This window comes from Condylostylus longicornis, unplaced genomic scaffold (assembly GCF_029603195.1).
Source record: "Condylostylus longicornis isolate FDR11 unplaced genomic scaffold, ASM2960319v2 ptg000055l, whole genome shotgun sequence".
Taxonomy (NCBI): domain Eukaryota; kingdom Metazoa; phylum Arthropoda; class Insecta; order Diptera; family Dolichopodidae; genus Condylostylus; species Condylostylus longicornis.
This window is the reverse complement of record NW_026578024.1, coordinates 8,938,987-8,958,746: the sequence shown is the minus strand read 5'-3', so window position 1 is coordinate 8,958,746 and position 19,760 is coordinate 8,938,987. Positions and strand designations below refer to the sequence as shown.

The 19,760-nt window shown below is 23.4% G+C and overlaps 1 protein-coding gene across 1 annotated transcript in view; it reads right to left on the bottom strand.

Moving 5' to 3' along the window:
- Positions 1 to 19,760, bottom strand: part of LOC129611986 (probable serine/threonine-protein kinase DDB_G0282963) — a 106,531-nt gene that overhangs the window by 80,312 nt on the left and 6,459 nt on the right. The window contains exon 3 of the mRNA XM_055525424.1: positions 15,600 to 16,357. Coding sequence (XP_055381399.1) covers positions 15,600 to 16,357 — 758 coding nt within the window. The remainder of the gene's footprint in view (positions 1 to 15,599; positions 16,358 to 19,760) is intronic.

Here is a 19,760-nt window from a genome sequence, read left to right as displayed (position 1 = left end):
ACAAATTAAGCCTAATTAGAAATTATAAATTATTAAAACTGATTTTATCTGAAAAATATTAATAAATAACAATTGAATTTTATATTCTATTTAAATTATTGGAAACAATAAAACAAATTTGCTAATAAAAATTGAAATTTTTTGCACATAATTCAATAAAAATACGCTTTTGTTTTTTAACTATGTATTAAATTTAATATTATGTATACGCTATACATACATTCATGAAATAAAACAAAGCATAATAATTAAAAAATTTTCCAAAATCTCAATATTTAAAAATACAATATATACGAAAAAGAAAATCCAAAAAGAACAAAAAAAAAATTAAATTGTATTTTTAATTATTCGAAATTCCCCCAACACTATACGCTTATGATTTAAATTCTGATAGAATATTAATCACTTGAGCGTAATAACAATACCTTTAATACACTTGTACACAAACATGTGTATGATAATATGGAAATATGGAATTTTTTTCATCTATGTATATATATATATAAAGTTTGAATATCTATTATAATGTATGTATGTATTTTTGAAATTTAATTGATATTCAATGAAACCAACCAAAACGAGGGACTAAAATAGCGAATGCAGAAAAAAACAGAAAATAAAATGATTAAATTACCTGAAATGAGGAATTTTTGTACCAATTTTTAAAGGGTAAAGTTTCCACGGAAATGCAAAATAGGAGTGAAAATAAAAATGAAAAAAAAAATATAAAAATTTTTTCTTTTTTTTTTATTAATTTATTCAGCAACATTTATAAATTTAAATACATATAACAGACATATATGTTAGTTTATCTAGGTGTTTGTGTACAATGGAGATGCATAAATATATATTATATTGTTATTTTTTATTCACATACATACATATATATTTTGAATTAAAATGCATATGCATAAACTCTGTTTAATAATACATGGTGTCTTCAAAGAAAATTACCAGACTATTTAAAAAAATTCCAGAGTTGATTTGGGAATTGTGAATTACCTTTAATATATATAGAAAATTAAGGCACCATCCTGTGCTATAAAATTACGTTATAATACTACTAAACCAAGGGACACGAGCTGCCAACAGCGTGTAATAATACAATGGCATTAATGTCATTGACATTTTTTTACAATACATACGTATATGGACATACACATATTTTTTCTAATGAAAAGCGTATAGTAGAAACCAATTGACTCGTGTTATTTTAATGTCGCTTTAGCAGTGTTTTTTTTATCATTTTATTGATCAGAAAATTTTTTTTTTTTTCAATTTATCAAATTTTAGTAATAAAGCTCCAATACTTGTTATTAATTGATTTTCTTGCCTACACAATATACGTAATTTGACTAACGAAAGCTCGGGCCATTGAAATCATCTGATCTAGAAAGAATGATCCTACTGATTTAGAAAGAAAATAATTTGTACTATAACAGTACATAATGTTACATAAGAGTAGAACAATTCCGTGTGGAAACGAGATAAGTTAAAAATTTGATATTTTTGATAAAAAATAAAAATACAATAAAATCTTTTTCAAATTTTCAAGCAATGGTTTTAAATGGAATGAATGATTCGGCAATTAAGTGGATCGAATAATTTTTAAGAATTTTAATAGTTACTTTGTAAAACAAAAATAACTGAAAGATTCTACTATTTTAATAGCATAAATTTTTAACTACACTGTACATACGTATACACTATATATACGTAAACAACTCATCTTATACCCATGTTTGTAACTATGTATATATTAATTTTGTTATTATCATTTTGGCATATAGCTAGTATTCATATAAAATAATAATCCTTTTGAGAGGAATTTAACATTAATTCCATTAAAAAAATACGAGAATTAAAATAACCTTTACGTTAAAAAATAAAATTTACCCTTATTTATAATGCAATTGAAAATAAATTTAACAATTTCATTGGAAAAAAAAAAGTTTTTTTTTGTTTTAAATGAAATTTTTGTTAAATATTATTTAATAATAGTGAGAAATTTAAAAATTGTACATATTTTGTTTTTATTTTTTCCAAAACTTGTTATAATGATTACGATATTTATTATTTAATGTTAATTATAGTAATAATAATTAAGTATTTAATGTAAGGTTTACGATTGTCTATCTCTTCATAATACATTAGTAGTATAACAGATATATAGAAATTATTTTAAGATTTTAACAATGTAGTTGTAGACATTAAATTGAAGACATTAATACAAACTTAATTGCCTTACTGTTACGGATTTAAATTAATATTTGAAAGCACCAATTTGTATTAAAACACCAACTAATTATAAAAATATTATGGTAAATAAAGAATTATTAAGAGTTTAAATTTATTATGTCAGTTTGATAATTGACGGAAAATACAAATGTCTACCATGACGAATATTCAAGTTCAGCCAATTAAAAGACCTTTTATAAAGTTTCAGCAATAATTTAACAGCCGACAGCAGACCTAAAAATATTAATTTTGAAAACAAAACGACTCTGTCAAAAATAAAAAAAAATAAGAAATAGCAAACCATATAGATAAAATCGTTCATTTTTCGGTAAACCACCAAAGGGGGCAGTCGTTTCCATAAAGATCGATTGTGCGATGATATATATATTTACATTTATATAAAGTTTTTCTTATAAATTTTATAGTTCAATTTCTTTTAAACGATTGTTTATAAATTAATATAAAAGATTTCTGTAAAATAACAGTGCACGAACAGTGTGTTTCCATCAGTTTATAACACAATATCGTAGAACGAAAGGATTAATTTTCTAATCTTTCTACCATTTGCGATCAACTCCAGTGCGGAAACAGATGTAGTTTTGTTTGATTATATTTTATTACATATTTTTAATTCAGAGCGGATAAGAGACCAGCAAAGAAGAAAATTCACTTTTTTGAGATATAAATTTTTTCGTTTGCAATCTGTAATATTCGCTGCAGTTTCGTGAAGGGTACAAAGTTTGTAACCACTGAGTAAAGACATGCATATTATATATTCTTGCTCAGCATAAAATTCTGCGTTGATTTAGACATGCCCGTTCATCAGTCTGATCGAAAGTTGTTGATTCCTTTGTGTGAAGAACGGATCCTACTGTAATTAAATCTGTTCGGTCAATAGATTTGCTATACAACTTCAAGAGATTATTCAAATATTTCAAAACTAATAAAGGTATAAATATGAAATTTCGTATACGTTTGTCCAATTACATTTTGCATATTAAAAATTTTAATGGTGTGGCTGCTATACAACCGTTCGGGTAGTTGTCATACATTTTCAAAAGCTAATTAAAAAGTGTAAGCTCCAGACAACCACGAAATTCTAATTCTAAAAATTTTAAAAATAAGTTTTATAATTAGATTTTTAAGTTCGGTATTATTCCGTCTGTCGGTTTATACCGAGTGAAATGTTTTTACTTGTTTTTCAATTAAAATTAATTACAAGAAAGAAGGTTGAACATAATTTTTGTAAATATTTTAAAATTTTTGAATTTTGGTTGGAAGCTTTTTAAATTAATTATTTTTTATTGATTATTTTTTTTTCAATTAATTTTTAATTATTAAATTTTAAATATTATTAATTGATTATTAATTTAAAAAAATATTTAAAATTTAATCAACTGAAATGCATTACTTGTGATTTAATAGTTTTTTTTCGCGTTTTTCAAAATTTTAAAATAATTAAATATGAATTTTATTTACTATATGTACATTATTGGTTTTCATTTTTGAATAATTCAGTCTTTAAATAATTAATTATAAATATAGGGTAAATTTACAATACTCGTGTCAATAGTAAATTATTAATAATTATTGTATTTCCATTTAAAATATTTAAAATTTAAATGTCAAATATTAAATTTATAATAGTTATGGGAAAAGTACTTTCGGTCAGTTGCCAGCGATATAGTGCATCATACGACTATTTTTGTAAATTTCGTAATAGTATGCCAATATGTGATATTAAAGTTGAAATGAAAGTGAAACCACTAAATGTATTCAATAATTTAAATTTAATTTTTAGAATTTTTCTTATTCATGTCTTATTGCTCCGTTATTGTATTATTTTTATAAATTTTCCTATTCATTTAATTTAAATATTGTAGAAGACCCGATTTGTTCAAAATTTAAGCTTCCGAATGCATAAAACATGTTCGAATAAATTAATATGGAAAAAGTGTTAAGTAGAATCGTATTAAATGCAGTTTAAATTATTATTCATGTAAAATTTTCACATTTTTACCAATAAAATTTTATTTATAGCAAGGACATAATATATGGAAACCTTCAAAAAATTTCAATGAAAATTTCTCATGCATAAAGAGTTTTTAAATTACGAATATCAAATAAAAATAGAACAATTTTTCATGAAGTTTTATTAAAATTTAATTTTGAACTTTGCATTAAGAGAAATAACGCACTACCCATATAGTTGTGAGTACATTTATGAGTATATTTAATTATAAATAACTCATTTAAAAAAAAATAGAAAAATAATTAAACTCATTATTATGTAAAATTTAAAGATCCTTGTACATACACATAAACAGGTGATTAAAAAGTATTAAAATAATAAAATTTTACGTTTTTTATTTCGCCTACACATGATTTCTATATTAAAACAAAAAAAAAACAAAATTGAAATGAAAAAATTTCTCTATTTTTTTATTATCCTTGCAATTTTGAAAATTTTCAATTTAAACATTTTTTCTATTCCATTTGATTTACTTTCTGATATTGCCTTTATATTGTATGTCAGTTTTTTTCTTTTTTATTATCTATATGTTTATCCTTATTTCTCAATTTAATTCGTGAATGGAGTATATGTGTATGATGTGTATATACGGATACATGATGCAGGAAAAATGAACGGAACTTCATTTGGAATTCTTTTATGTGTATATATACGAGTATATAGCTCTAGCGATTCATGAAATGAAATCTAATAGTCTGTACAATATTATTAAAGGAAGGATAACAAAATGAGTATTGCGAAGCTTAATTTAGTTAAACGAAAATTTTTTTGGAAAATTTTTATTTGTTTGTGAAATTTGCGCTCATTTGTGTTTTTCTTTTTTCTATTTTTTGCAGAACTATAAAATATCAAAACTTTAAAGAGTTTATGTATGAAGAACTGAAGGGGTGAGTTTGAATGAAATGAAACCTGAATATGCCACACATATGAGATAAAAATTAAAATTAAAAAAAAAAAAAAAAAAATTTTTTTTTTTTTAATAAAAAAAGAAAAACTGTTTTTTTTTTTTGTTTTTTGTTTTGGGGGAAAAATAAAAAATTTTGAACAAGGACTAAATATATCGGTTTATGTTAACGTGAGTAAAAGCAAATGAGAAATGCAAATGCATGGAAAAAAAATAATGGCAAAAAAAAATTAAGAGGAAAAGAAAAATATCATGTGAGGAGGATGTGTTTTTTTGCTTTTTTTTGGGGGGAAAATGTGCATGGAGAAAAAATAAATTTTCAGAATTTAAAATTATATTGTATTTGCCATTCTAAAATGCAAATTTTGCGCTTTTTCCCTATATTTATTTTGGCTGTTCTTTATTTATTTATTTATTCATTGTATGTTTAAAAGAAGGAATGGAAAAACAAACTAACAAAAAAAAAACAATATGGTAATCTAAATGTTCTTTTCAACGGTTAGACATTTGCAGTAATTAAGCTCATAATGCATTTGAAAAGAAACTGCAGAAAATTCTTTAAATTTTATACTTATTCAACTATATTACGATTTATTAAATTGGTTACTTATACGAGGAAATTAAACTTTTGTTTAGTATGATGCTTTGGATTTAATTTCATTTCCTAGTTGTGGAACGCGTCTCATTCATTGTAGGTTCAAATAAATTGGAAGCTATAAAATTTTGTCACAATAATTAGTAAAAATTTTGCTAAAATTAAGCTACAAAAGCTTGACTAAATTTCTAAATTGTGTTTTAACATTAAAGTTGTCGGAACATGTCGGAATAATAATATTTGATAAACGTGTTCATTTTCTTATATGCAATTTTGTAACTATTTAGACTATTTAGATGATCTGAATAAGCTGTTCCATGAGTTATGACTCACATGACAAGCGCTTAATGAAATTATATGAATTTTATTTTAGAAAAGTGTGTATTTCATGGTTTAAAACGTACCTAGTCAATGATATTTTATAATTAGGTAATACTTTTGTTAAACTAACATCAAAAGCTATCGGATAGAAGCTAAAAGTCTTTATCAATAGATGCCTTAGAATCATATTCCGAGTATATTGGCCGAAAACTTTTAGCAAAGAGGAACTTACCGATAAGCAAATATGAAAGAAAAAGTAGAGGTCAATCTGACACATTTTGGGAAAACTTGTAAATAACATTACCCGAATTAGTTTAGAGTGAAATCCACAAGGATCAAGAAAGTTCGGAAAATCTGTAAGGGCGGAGTTAGAAAACCCAGTTTGACATGGGATTTTAAAGAAAAATTGCATCTAGCAGAAAAAAAATCACTTGAATACAAGTTAGAATGCAAAATCATTAACAAGTATACAATTCTTTTATGAAAACCTCTTGCATTAAGGACATTTTGTTTGACCAAAAGAAGAATTTTCATAAATTTTCCAAATATATATTTTGATTGCAACCGATAATAATCTTCACTTTTAATTTTAATCTAATTTTCCGAAAAAAAAAGATAAAATTTATTCTCGCTTAAAGTTTGCGACTATTCAGAAATTGAAATGTTGAAATTCCAACATGAAAAAAAAAACAAGAAATCATGAATGAATAATAAAATTATTTGTGCAGGCAACATGTAGAGTTTTTGTTTTTCTTTATAATAGTGAATTTTTAAATAGGAATTTTAAAAGAATTTTTTTTATGCGCATCTATAAATAAATAAAAAAAACGGCTCTGAATATATGAAAACATAATTTTAATGAACACCGTCTGAATTTAAAATAAAATAAAAAATTTTTTTTTCATTTAAATTTTTCAAAACTTTTCAAAAGTATAAGTTGACCGTGAAAGGAAATAATAAATTTATCGTATACACTCCAAATACATAATTGTAATCAGGACAAAAAAAAATTCTTTTCAATTCTTTAAACTTTAGATATAATTTTATTTTAAAATATGTTTTTATTTAAGGACTCATAAAATTTATTATAGGATCAAATTGTAGTTTCAAAAAAAAAAAAAATTTATTTAAATTTTAAATTAAAGTGTTTCGTACAAAGATGAAAATTTAAACGATTAAAATTATTACATTAAAAAATTGTTCTTTTATCCCAAAGAAAATTTATTTGAATTGCATGAATTTTAAATTATTTTTTGGATTAGATGCAGGATATAGGTTAATTTAAATAAAATTTGGTACGTGTAAGATTACTGGAAACCCCCTAATTTTATAGTGTTGCAATGAGATTATAATTAATGTGAAAATTGGAAATTTTAATCCAAAACGGAAATATTTTCGTATAATGCAATTATTACGAAAAGAAATTGCTCTTATGGCATGATCTTAAACTAAATCTTTCTCATGTTTTTTATTTAGTCAGATTTACATAATATGAAATAAAGTTGAAAAGCACATGGGATGTATTAACCACATTGCTTCACCCAGTCATCGTTCTTACATATGGTTATGGTATACATGTAAATTTTGAAAGTTATTAAAAACAATCAAAAAAAAAAAAAAATTACGCAAAATTTGAATTTAAATAAAACTCAAGTTATTTACCATATGGTTGGTGTTTACTTTATAAATGCATTCTCAAATATTACAATATTTTTTTTTCTTTTTCAGTATATTTTTCGACAGAAATATTGAAATTGACATTAAACTGAATTTTAAATAAAGAATAACACCAGCTACAAAATATTTTTATGAATTAATTTTTGTTATTTTTAACAAAAGTTGAAAAAAATTTTAAGAAATTATTGTTCTACAAAGTTTTTTACGTTTATAATAGATTCCAAATAATTATTTTTCCAAATTTTTCAGTAATTTTGAAACTTCAGAATTTTTTTTTTAAATTAAACAAAAAATTATTGATTTTTCTTCCTTATGTTCTTATATATACAATTGTATTCCAGTTAAACTTCCTTGCAACTTACTAGCTAAATTAAAATAATTTTGTGCTCTTATAAAAGCTCAGATCTTATAATTTTATTTAATGTTGTCTTAATTAAGACATTGTGCAACGTTAAATGGAAAATACGTGAAATTTTATGAAAACTGTTATATTAAAAATCTTAACTGTTATACTAAAAAACTTAACTGTTATATTAAAAATTTCAACTGTTACACTAAAAATTTTAGCTGTTATATTAAAAACTTTTTGTTATATTACATTTTTGCAAAATTTGTATGAACTACATGTAGTTAGTGAAGTTTTTAAATTTTAATATTTTTTATGTTACAATAAGCTATAATAGCCTAAATTAACTTATTTTAAGATTAAGTTTGAAAAAATATTTTATCCTAAAAGAACAAATTAAAATTTTTAAAATTAAAATCTGCAAACTCCATTTTTAGTCATTTCAAACTGCTTGAAAAATGATTTTGTATATTTAAAATTTCTTCACTCGAAATTTTGCTAATCCTAGATTTGCGTGGTTGCACCGAAATTTTACAAAATGCTTAAAAAACTATAAAAGCATACTAAAATTTTGCATGTCATACAAGATTGGAAGTATTAGAGTAAATTTCATGAAATCCTGATCAATATTTTATTTTTGTCTATATAAGCATTTGTTATTCTACTTTGAAGGTTTAAAATTAATTTTAAATTGTATTTAAGTAAAAAAATTATTATTTTTCGAACAAACATTTCATACACACGTTTCCTAATTTTTAACTTTGCATTTGGTTTTAAATATTAATTGACTTTTTTCTTCCTCTCCTTTTTATTTTTCATATATCTTAGAATTTGTTTTTGAGTTCTGGACACTTTCATATTTTTTTTTTTCTTCCGATTCGATTCATATTTTTTATTTTTATTTTGTTCATGTCATTCGCAGAATTCTTTCATTTATTCACTTTTCTTGTTTTGTGTCCATAATATTGTATGTGTATAAAATTCGTATATCTCTGTTAGTTGTTATATTTTTCTCCTTAGGTGGCGCACTGTATGCCGATTGATACTTTCAATAGAATTTCAATTTCCGGTAAAATTAGAGAGGAAAATAATCATAATAATAAAAGAGAAAAGCGAAATGAATATTTTGATAATAAGATAAAAGTATGAGTAGGTATATGTATGCATGTATATATACTTTAAGCGTATATGTTGAGAAAAAAAAAATTGAAGAAAAAAAAATAAAACAGAAATTGAAAAGTAAGAAAGAAAAAGTTTTCAAAAATGAAAAGGAAAGAAATAAATTTGCTGTCTTCCTTCTTGTTTTCTTACATTCAAGTTCAGTTCTGATTTGGTTTGGTTCATTTTATCTTTTCATATAATTTTTTTTTTATTATTATTCTGATTGCTTTTCAATTTCTTTAAGAAAAATGTGGTACAAAAAAATTTCTAAAAAAAAAAAAATTTTTTTCCAATGAAAGGAAATATGATGACGAAGAGGTTTCTGGTTTTTCTTTTCAAATTGGCGTTACAATTTATATATGTATGTATGTATATCAGAATATAACATTATTGTATACATGTAGATATAAGAAGTTCTTACAAATGTATATTATTTCTGTTGAGGTGGCCATATCATCAAATGGAAAATAAAGGACAATTTTAAGTTAGCAATTGAAATTGGAGCTATCAATAAAAACTTAAAATTTTGATGTAAATAATTTTTCCGTCATATTGCAATATCCATCATAGATATCTCTTAAAATGGTCATAGATTCAAATTTTATATAAGTTGGAATTCTATATGTGTAAGTATTTTTGAATATAAACGCGAAAGTATACCGCTTTTACACTGAATTAGAATCTTAAGAGCATGCTTTCATCAATTCACATTTAAAATTTTTGAGCTAACTTATATAAACACGTGATTTCGGTTGACACTTTTGATTCAATTAAGTGGGTAAATCACAATTATAAAAATCCCATTTAATGGACACATTGCTGCAATAAAAAAAATAATTTTTTGCGGGGCCGTTTACCAATTAAAACTTACACCCGGAAATGATTAATGGGTGCAAAAAACAGATTAAATTTGTGGCTACATGTATAAAACTATTAGTTAATAATTATGTTCTGTTATGTAACTATACAGTAAAATTTTTAATAGTGAGTGCACAAAAAAAAAAAGCAAAAATTTTAATTTTTGCACTAATTTTTTATTGAATGGCTAAAACCAAACTAGGGTTCCTTTAAGTTTGTTCTTCAATTAAGAGGAATGTAATTAAATCAGATGAAAGATACATAATAGATTATAAAATAGTGGTAGAAATTTTTTATAATTTTTTGGTTCAATAAACGTGGAAAATCTATTAAGCATATTACAATTAACTAAGCGAAACTATGTTAGATCGAATAATATGCTCTTTAATTGAGTTATGAATACTTGTATATGGTTACTCTAAAAATATTATATGAAAATTAAAAGTACAACATGTATTATGATCGAGATACATGTATATATGTAGATATCCTAACTAAATAGTATATTTTTAATTTTTAAATTACACACTGAACATATGCATACGGTATACATACTATACGCTTATACTATAAAGTGTATTAAATACACTTTATAGTATGTCTATAAAAACATGAAATTTATTTGAAAGTGAAGTTTTTGCGATATATGCAAAAAAAAAAAGAAAATTAAGTATGAAAATTGTCTGAAATTTAAACTTTTCTCATTTCTTATTTGCTTTTCTGTTCTTGTTATAACCACAATAATGAGAATTTTATATAATTTATAATAATTTTTTTTTATTTTTTTGCATGTATGTATGTATACTATATACAAATATTTAAAAATATATGCATAGTAAGTTAAATAGGAAATAATTACTTTAAATTTATGAAACATAAAAGTTTCTTAATAATAAAAAAAGATAAAAAAATTGGAAAAGAATAAGAGAAAAAAGCTGGAATTTGTTTTTTTAATATTTCAGTTTCAAAAATAAAATTTTTGAATATGAGCGTAAAATTGAAAAGTAAGGAAAAAATAATTGTTGAGGTGCGTACAAAATTTGTTTTTTAAAATTTTTTCAATTTTTAGGTGAAATTCCCGGAGTTTTTTAAATAATATTATAGGGAATATGATGAGAGAAATTGTTGAAACTAATTCGGGAATGTCTTTTTTTAAAAATTTTAAAGTTGAAGGGCTTTTTTTTATAAATTTTAATTACACTTTTATAACTTTCTTTTAAAATTAGTACTAGAAAAAGGTATTGAATATTAATTGGTTTCAAGCTACAATATTGATTGTTATATATTTTATTTATTATGTAAGCATTTTCAAATAATTTTAAGGTACTCTAAAATAATTTTAAGGTATTGAAACGTGAAACGTATTTTTTTATATTGCATAGAAATACTAGACTATTAAAAATCAATTGAAAATGCTTACATAATAAATAAAATACATAACAATCAATATTGTAGCTTGAAACCGAAAGGACCAAATTGTAAATATATTATTTCGAAAAATGATTGATTTTAAATTAAATATTTTAAAATTTCAGAAACACTATAATAATTATTATCATATATATCATATGCGAACGAATTTTAAAGACAAATTACTTAATTTGATAAGTACACAAAATATTTTTTTATATTTAAAAGAAAAACTAATATGAATTCAGTATTAAGATCAGTATCCTTGATTAAAATTAATAATATCGAAAAATAACACGATTGTACTGCAACATCTTCAAGCGAAACTCATTCATATATAATTATATACAGAAGATTTCGAAAATTCTAACGTAATCTTGTGCGATTTTATATTTCAATTTGGTATGATAAATTCCCTTTCAATGAAAATTCTGACCAAAATTCACAAATCAATGTTCGAGGGTATATAAAAATAAATAATGAAATTCTGAGACGAATCATAATCCAAAATGAATTTTTAATAAAAATTTTATTTATTAAAGTTAAAATTCCTTTAAAATAAAAATAAATTCAACATTTTAAAGTCATTTTCCCTTTATATAAAAGATTATAGGGATTGTAGATGGGTATGGTATTATTGAGAATGAATGGTGAAATGTCTCAGTTGGACCACATCATCGTACGTCAAGAATATAAAAGTAAAATTTGTTTTTAATAAATTTTTTTTTTTGTGTAAAGATAAAAAATAAAAATAAAAATTAAACCTGAATGAAAAAACTTCATGTTAACTTATTTTTTTCTCATATAATCAAACACTTCAGAATCCTTTGTAAGCATAAAAACCAAACAAATAAAAATGAAAGGCAGGATAAAAATGAAAAACAAAAAATACAAGATATTGAGTAAAAAGAAAAAAAAAATCTACAAAAAGAAACATCGAACTCTTCAATCAAAAAATACTGACAAAAAAATTAAAGGAAAAACAAGGACTAAAAACGATTTCATGGCGATATTAACAGAAGCTATACAAAATAAAGGAACAGAAAATAAAACAACGACAATACATTGACAAAATCGAAAAAACAAACAGTGGGAGGAATGGGATGTAAAAATTGTGAAAATTCACCACCATTCATAATATTCCAATGTCTCAGATATACAAAAGAAAAAAAGAAATAGAAACAAATAGTCAGATTACAGAACTCACTCACTCTCTCTCTTTTTCTCTCATTCTCTTAATATTGAATTCTCGCTTCGGTAATCAAAAGTAGGTTTGGGCACGGACTAAATGTAAAAATAAACAAGGTTAGAAAATTTTAAAGTTCGTGTTTTTCCGATGAAAATACTTTTTTCTTTTTTCATTTCAATCCTGTTTCATTTAAAAATATTAAGAAAGATTAAAAAGTTTAAAAATTTTTTACGAAAAGAAACAAAAAAAACTTCTGTTGTTGTTTTCCATTTTTATTTATTTTTTATTATGGTTTTGAACAAAGTATTCAAATTTATATTTACAAAAGTTTTTTTCTTAAAAATTGGCAGGAATAAAATTTAAGAGCTTTCTTTTTGAAATTTTTAAAAATAAAGTTTAAGATATTTTAATTGTTAAGTCCTATATAAATAAATATTCATTATAGAATAAGGATGTGTATACAGGATGCTTGTATATATGAGGAATTATAGGTGTATGTGTTAGGTTTCGATTTTATACCAAATTTAATTATAAATTATTAAATATAATTCAGAACTCGGATCTCAAACAAATCAGAACTCAGACCTCATAAGAATTTAATGCAGTTTAACCACAAAATAATTATTAAGATAAAATTGAACAATATTATAATAATTGAAAATGAAGAATTTCTAAATTCTACAACACTGTTTGCAAGCACATTAATGCCATTTTATGTACTGTTTGATTGCATTTATTCCTTTCAAACTTATTGTATTATGGTTGATAGTTTAGTGTAATAGTACAACAATAGGTTCAATATTATGGTTCTGTATGATAAATTATGAAATGCAATAAAATTATGAAAATTTCCTTTTGCTTTCGTAGTTCAATTTGTAAGGTGTGTGTCAAGTGAGGGAAAATCACAATTTTAACAAGCAACCTGATTCTCAGAAATAAATTTAAGAGTTCCATAATTTTTTTAGAGTTCCTTAAATTCTTCCTACATTTTGATTTTTATTGAAAGTTTGAGTTCCCTTATATTTTTGATATAACGTAGGTTCTTTGGGGGAATTAATTAAATAATTTAATGAATAAGTCAATATGTGAATTTAAAGTTATTTAGTATGGTTTTTATTCAACTTGTTCAAATCCTCCTTTTATTTTTACTATGTGCACTTCATTAAGGTTATTTCCCCTATATACCTATATAATAATAATTTTACTGAATGTCTTCAAAAAATCAATTTTTAAATGCTATAAAAATATTAAAAAATTTCTTTATTTTTCTTTTTGTTTAAAGGGTATAGAATAATTCGCATATGATGTTCTTTGTTGAAAGCAATAAATATAAAACAGAAGAATAATAAGAATAAGAAGAAGAAGGGATAAACTTTTATTATACACTTTGATCGAATGAACACCTATACAAAACAAATATATTTATTATAAAAATTCTATATACAAACACACATATAAATTTATAATATTTATTTAAGTTAAAAATTTCTGGATTGAGGACAGAATTTTTAAGTATCATTTAAATTGATTTTAAAAGAAAAAGGGATGAGAACAGAAAAATAATAAGAAAGAAGAAAAAAGGAAAATGTTTTTTTTCCTGTTGTTCTTGTTCTTGACGCCATGACACGGTACAGAACATACTTTTATGTACACATATGTATGTACATATTTTATAAATTGCTTTATGTAAAGTTAAAAATACAAGAAAATGAACCCAAGAAATTTGCAGGAAAAACAACAGGTGAAAAATATTTCTCTCCTTTTTTTTCCATATAATTTTTTTATTTATTTATTTGGGATTTTTTTTTTCTCTTTTGTCTTGTTTTGCTTTTATTTAAGAAATGTTTTGAGAAAATTTTTGTTTTTACTTTTTTTTTTTATAAAAATATCTTTTGTTCGGTTCTCTTGATTTGTTGTATTACAATAATGAACTGTTTTATCGTAAATAAATATCAAAGATTTAAGTTGTCTCATAATATATAATATTAAGAAGGATGAAAAGAAGAGAAAACAGAAAAAAAAACAAAAGAATATACGGGGTCATTATAATATCAGTTTACTTACTAAAAAGAAAAATCCTCAAAATAAGGATAATAGAGAAACTCATATGCTGTATATAGTATTGTATAATAGTATAGCAAAAAGGCAATTAATATTACGATATTAAATTACATTGAACGGTAAGCAAATATACTATACATCTACATATTGGTATATACATGTACATTGTGACAGTATAATAATATTGTGATAATCTTTAATGATAATCACTTTAGATTTTAATTTATCTCTTTTATATTATATTTTTGGGGAGATTATTGATGTTGTGTTGTGATGGGAATTTGAGATTTTAAGTGTTTCTATTCAAAATTCAATATTGTTGCAATAAATTCAATTAAGTATATTATGTTCCCTTATCTTTAAAAACTTGAAATTATTGGAAAATGAGATAAAATATTTTAACACTCTTGAAATATTAATTATTTGAATTTGCATTATTTAAGTTAGAGGGAGAATTTACTCATCAATTGAATATTTATAGAGAAAGCTTTATATGTGACAGTATGACTAGTACATTGTATTATACAAATTTATTTTGTTGCACAAAATAAATTTGATATGCTTGTAATACTAGATTATGATTTAAACTTTTATACAACAATCAATATTACGGTTCACGTGGAGATCTATAAGCTACTTATTTCATACTATAATTCAAATAATATTCAAAGGTATATCTAATAACTTTTAATTCCAGTCCCAAATCTTCCTTTCAACTTAATAATTGATTTTAAAATTTATGTAAAAAATTTTGATAACCAAAATATTTAATAATTACATTTTATATTTTTAATCATAAGTACTTACTTGACATTGTTGTGGACCATGCCGTGTTGGTGACGATGTTTTTGGTCTTTGTTTACGAACAACAATTGTTGTTGTAGTTGTACCAGTTGTAGTTGTTTGTGAATTTTGATTTGATGTTAATGTTGTGGCATTACCACTACTATTATTATTATTATTAGTTCCTGATGCTGTATTTATCATTGTTGCTGTTGTTTGTTGTGATTGTTGAACTGTTGCTACAACTGTACCAGGAATTGATGTATTTGAATTTTCACTATTTATTATACTACTGATATTACTACTACTATTACTATTATTACTTGATGTGCTACTATTACTATTACTGCTATTACAATTTACAATATGATTGCTGACATTGATATTATTATTATTATTATTACTATTACAATTTTGGTTGCTGTTTATATTATTACTATTATTAATTAAATTACTATTGGCACCATTATTATTACTATTTGTATTATTACTATTATTACTATTATAATTATTAGGAATTCCGTTTGAATTTGATGTAGTTATTGTATGATGTTGATGTTGTACAGATGTTGTTGTTCCTGTTTTTATACCATTTAATATAATAGCATTACCATTATTACAATTATTATTACCACTACTATTTCCAATGCTATTATTATGATTGTTATTACTATTTAAACCGTTAAGATTAGTTGTTGTAGTGGCTGTTGTACATGATGCTGTAATAGCGTTATTTGTGTTACCAATAACAGTAGTGTTACTACTGTTATTGTTATTTAATGCTGCAATAGAAATAAAAGAAAAAATTTATGTATAAATAAAAGTATTTATCAACATTGTTTTTATTTCTTTTTTTTTTGTTTTGTGATATATTTATGATTGTATATAGTAATATATATATATAAAATGTAAAAGAAAAATCAAGTATTATTGTTCACGCTCTGCAAGAATTCACAACATAAAAAAGAAATGAAAAATAATTTCTCTTTTGTTAATATTTTTCAATTCATATAATAAAAAAGTTAGATTTTTATTTTAGGGAGGACGGTAATAATTCGTTTTTACTGTTATTTTTTTTTCTTTTTTCTTTGTTTAATGTTAGAATTACTTTTAAATATTGAATAGAAGAGAAACCAGAAGGGAAAGAGAGTGGTTTTGTTGAAAAATTGCAGTTTAAAAAAAAAAAACCTTAAGGGGTTGGGTTATATCAGTTAAAAGTTTGTTACAAAACTTTAGACTCTCTACATTATATGTAAGTACATGTAAAGTTTATTTGTGAGTTTTTAAAGCGCAACTAATGTGCAATTTTACAGAGCATGAAATCAAAGGGAATTTCTTGAATTTGAATCATTTTAGAAATTTTTCTCTTTTATTTATTTGTTTTACAATTTTATTAGTTATAGATGAGGGGTCAAAGCAAGGCTTTTTCTATTATAATTTTTTTTTTGTTTTTTTCTTAAAATAAATTGGTTATTTTAAAGTAAAACAATTTCTACCGTATAATGTGTAAATATTGATATTTTTCTTTAATACCTAAAATGTTAGAAATTTAATTAATAATTTTTTTTTTTGTAAATTCATCTAGATTTATAAATTGTTCAATATAATTTCAATGTTTGTTTTAATATTGAAACTGGCATTAATTTAAGTTGTTCATTTTGAATTTTGTTGGTTTGCGTAGTATAGAAATTACATGAAAAATTCAAATGAAGTCTAATGCTCTAATAGCTAGAATCTATTTTTTTCTTGTGGAACAATATAGTTTTTATTTAAAAAATAATTTTATGAAATTGAAATTTAATTCTTTTAGAATTTTTCATTTAATTAACGAATTAATTAGGATTTACTTAAGAACTTTAAAAAAACAGCGATTAAAAATACAAGGATTTAAAAATTTTTCGAAAAAAGTAAATAATATGAAAGCGAGAATTATTTCAGTCAAAGTGGAATTTTTCAAAAAATTGCCAAAATATTTTAATTTAAGCCACTTATTAAAACAAGAAAATACTCATGTTATCCTTTTCTCATATTGTTCCTTTCACATTCACATTAATCGCGCAAAATGTCCCGAAACGCAGGAAATCACTTACACACGATAACTTTTAATAAATCAAAGAGAAATAGAAAAGTTTTTTCTTTAATTTTATGTTTTGTTTTTTTTTCCTTGTAAAATTTCGTTTATTTGTACATTCTTTGAATACAAAAAAAAACCATTCGTATGTCTATGGTAAATTGAAAAGTTGAAATTGTTTTATTTTTCTAAATAATTTTGATGGTATCAAAATTTTGAATTTGACAATTCCATTTGTGTTATTTGGTGGAATGTTGCAAGTGGAAAACTTCCTGCATTGCCTTAAAATTATTAAAAAGAACTCAATTTATTGTATAATTCGTAAAAGCTATCAAACTTTCTCGAACTTTTTGCTGTAATCTTCCACAACTTTTACTTTTTTCATAAATTTGGTCCTGAACATGTAATTTGTTCGACAAGCATCTTTTTTTAGCTAAGTGTTACATAATATAACGAAATATTGTTTTGGAAAAATACAAAATTTTGGAAAAAATACGAAATTTAATTACGATTTTTTTAAACTTGTTTTGTGTACTATGCTCTTTTCAAAGCACTCAGGGCTCAGGCAATTTTTAGTTTGAGTTAATTAAAAAATTGCTTGCGATCATACAGTTGCATGAGTGACAGCTTGAATATAAACCTATGGAGTAAAAATAAGCAATCAAACAGTTGAAAAACAAAAAATTTCAAGTCTCACCCTAAGCCCTTCAGAAAATTAAAGAAAATTCTGTATTGCAAAATGTAATCAATAATGAATTTATTCACAAAATATGCAAAATTTGAAAATATGAAAGTCGGCATAAAATCGAGTAAAAATTTGTAAGGCTCCTGCTTAATTTTCCTTTAGAAATTATAACTTTGTGAAATGTGTCATGTTTCGCAGTGATATCCTAATGTTCGTCCAGTTTTTTATAAATTTATTTCAAGTTTTTCATTTATTTTCGACATTTTATTTGTTTCTTTTTATGTTCTGGTTTCGGATTAGTGGTTGTCCAATTCACAAGGAATAATGTGAAATAGGGAAAAACGAAATTTACAATTTAAAAAAAAAAATTTTTTTATTTTGAATGTCAAAACTTTTAATGCTATTTATTTATTTTTTCGTTTACTATTTAAAAAAGTTTAATTTTTTTTCCTCTCTCTCTTTCTATCGCCATATACACATTATATATATATATGAATTTATATACATTTAGTGTCCTCAAAAGTTTTTAACCCCCACTGTAGTTTTAATGTGAATAACAAATAAAAAAAAAAAAACAAATTTTTTTTTTTATTTTGTTATATGGTTTGTGTCCTGAATTCACTAAGGACTATAAAGTTTTTATACTAACAAACAAGAACTTGCGCCTGTTTTAAATGAATGAAGCAAATCAAAATGAGAAATTAGAAAAGGAAGTATATATAGAAGAATGGTTTATGTTGGACCTGAAAGAAATCTCTTCATCTCCCGTCCCTTTATATAATGTTGATGAATTTTCATTTTTATTATAAAATTTTATACACGCGTGTAGAAACACAACATTTTTTTTTTTCGATTCTTCTTATATATGTACCTACGGACCGAATGAATTGAAGTAAAAAGTTTAGATGCTGGTTCGAAAATTTTAACAAAAAAAAAAAAGAAATGTGAAATAAAATGAATAAAATAAAAGTTTTATGTCTGGTTGTTTCTAAAATTGCTTTCAACCAGAAAGAGAAAAAAAAAATATTTCAATTTTTTTTTTTGTTATATTTTCATTTTTTACTTCATCAGTAGCTTTTGTATAAATGATAATAATAATGATTGTACTAGGTATACGGTATAAAGATGGAGGAGATACAAACAAAAAAAGAAGTTAATTGTTAGCCGTAAGAATTCATTAGAAAAATGTTGAACTTAAAGAACTTATACAAACTGTTATACGTACACATACCAATATCGTTATAGGTATATAGTTGTACAAATACACTAAGGTGTGGCTTTGATAAAATGCCCTCCTTTTAAAAAGAAATGCAAAATCTCTTTTTTCCTTTTTTTTCCGTTCATTCTTTTTTCTCTGCTTAATATCATCTAAGATTGGAATTTAAAATTGTGGCAAAGTTATTATTAAATTTTTTATTAAAATTTTATC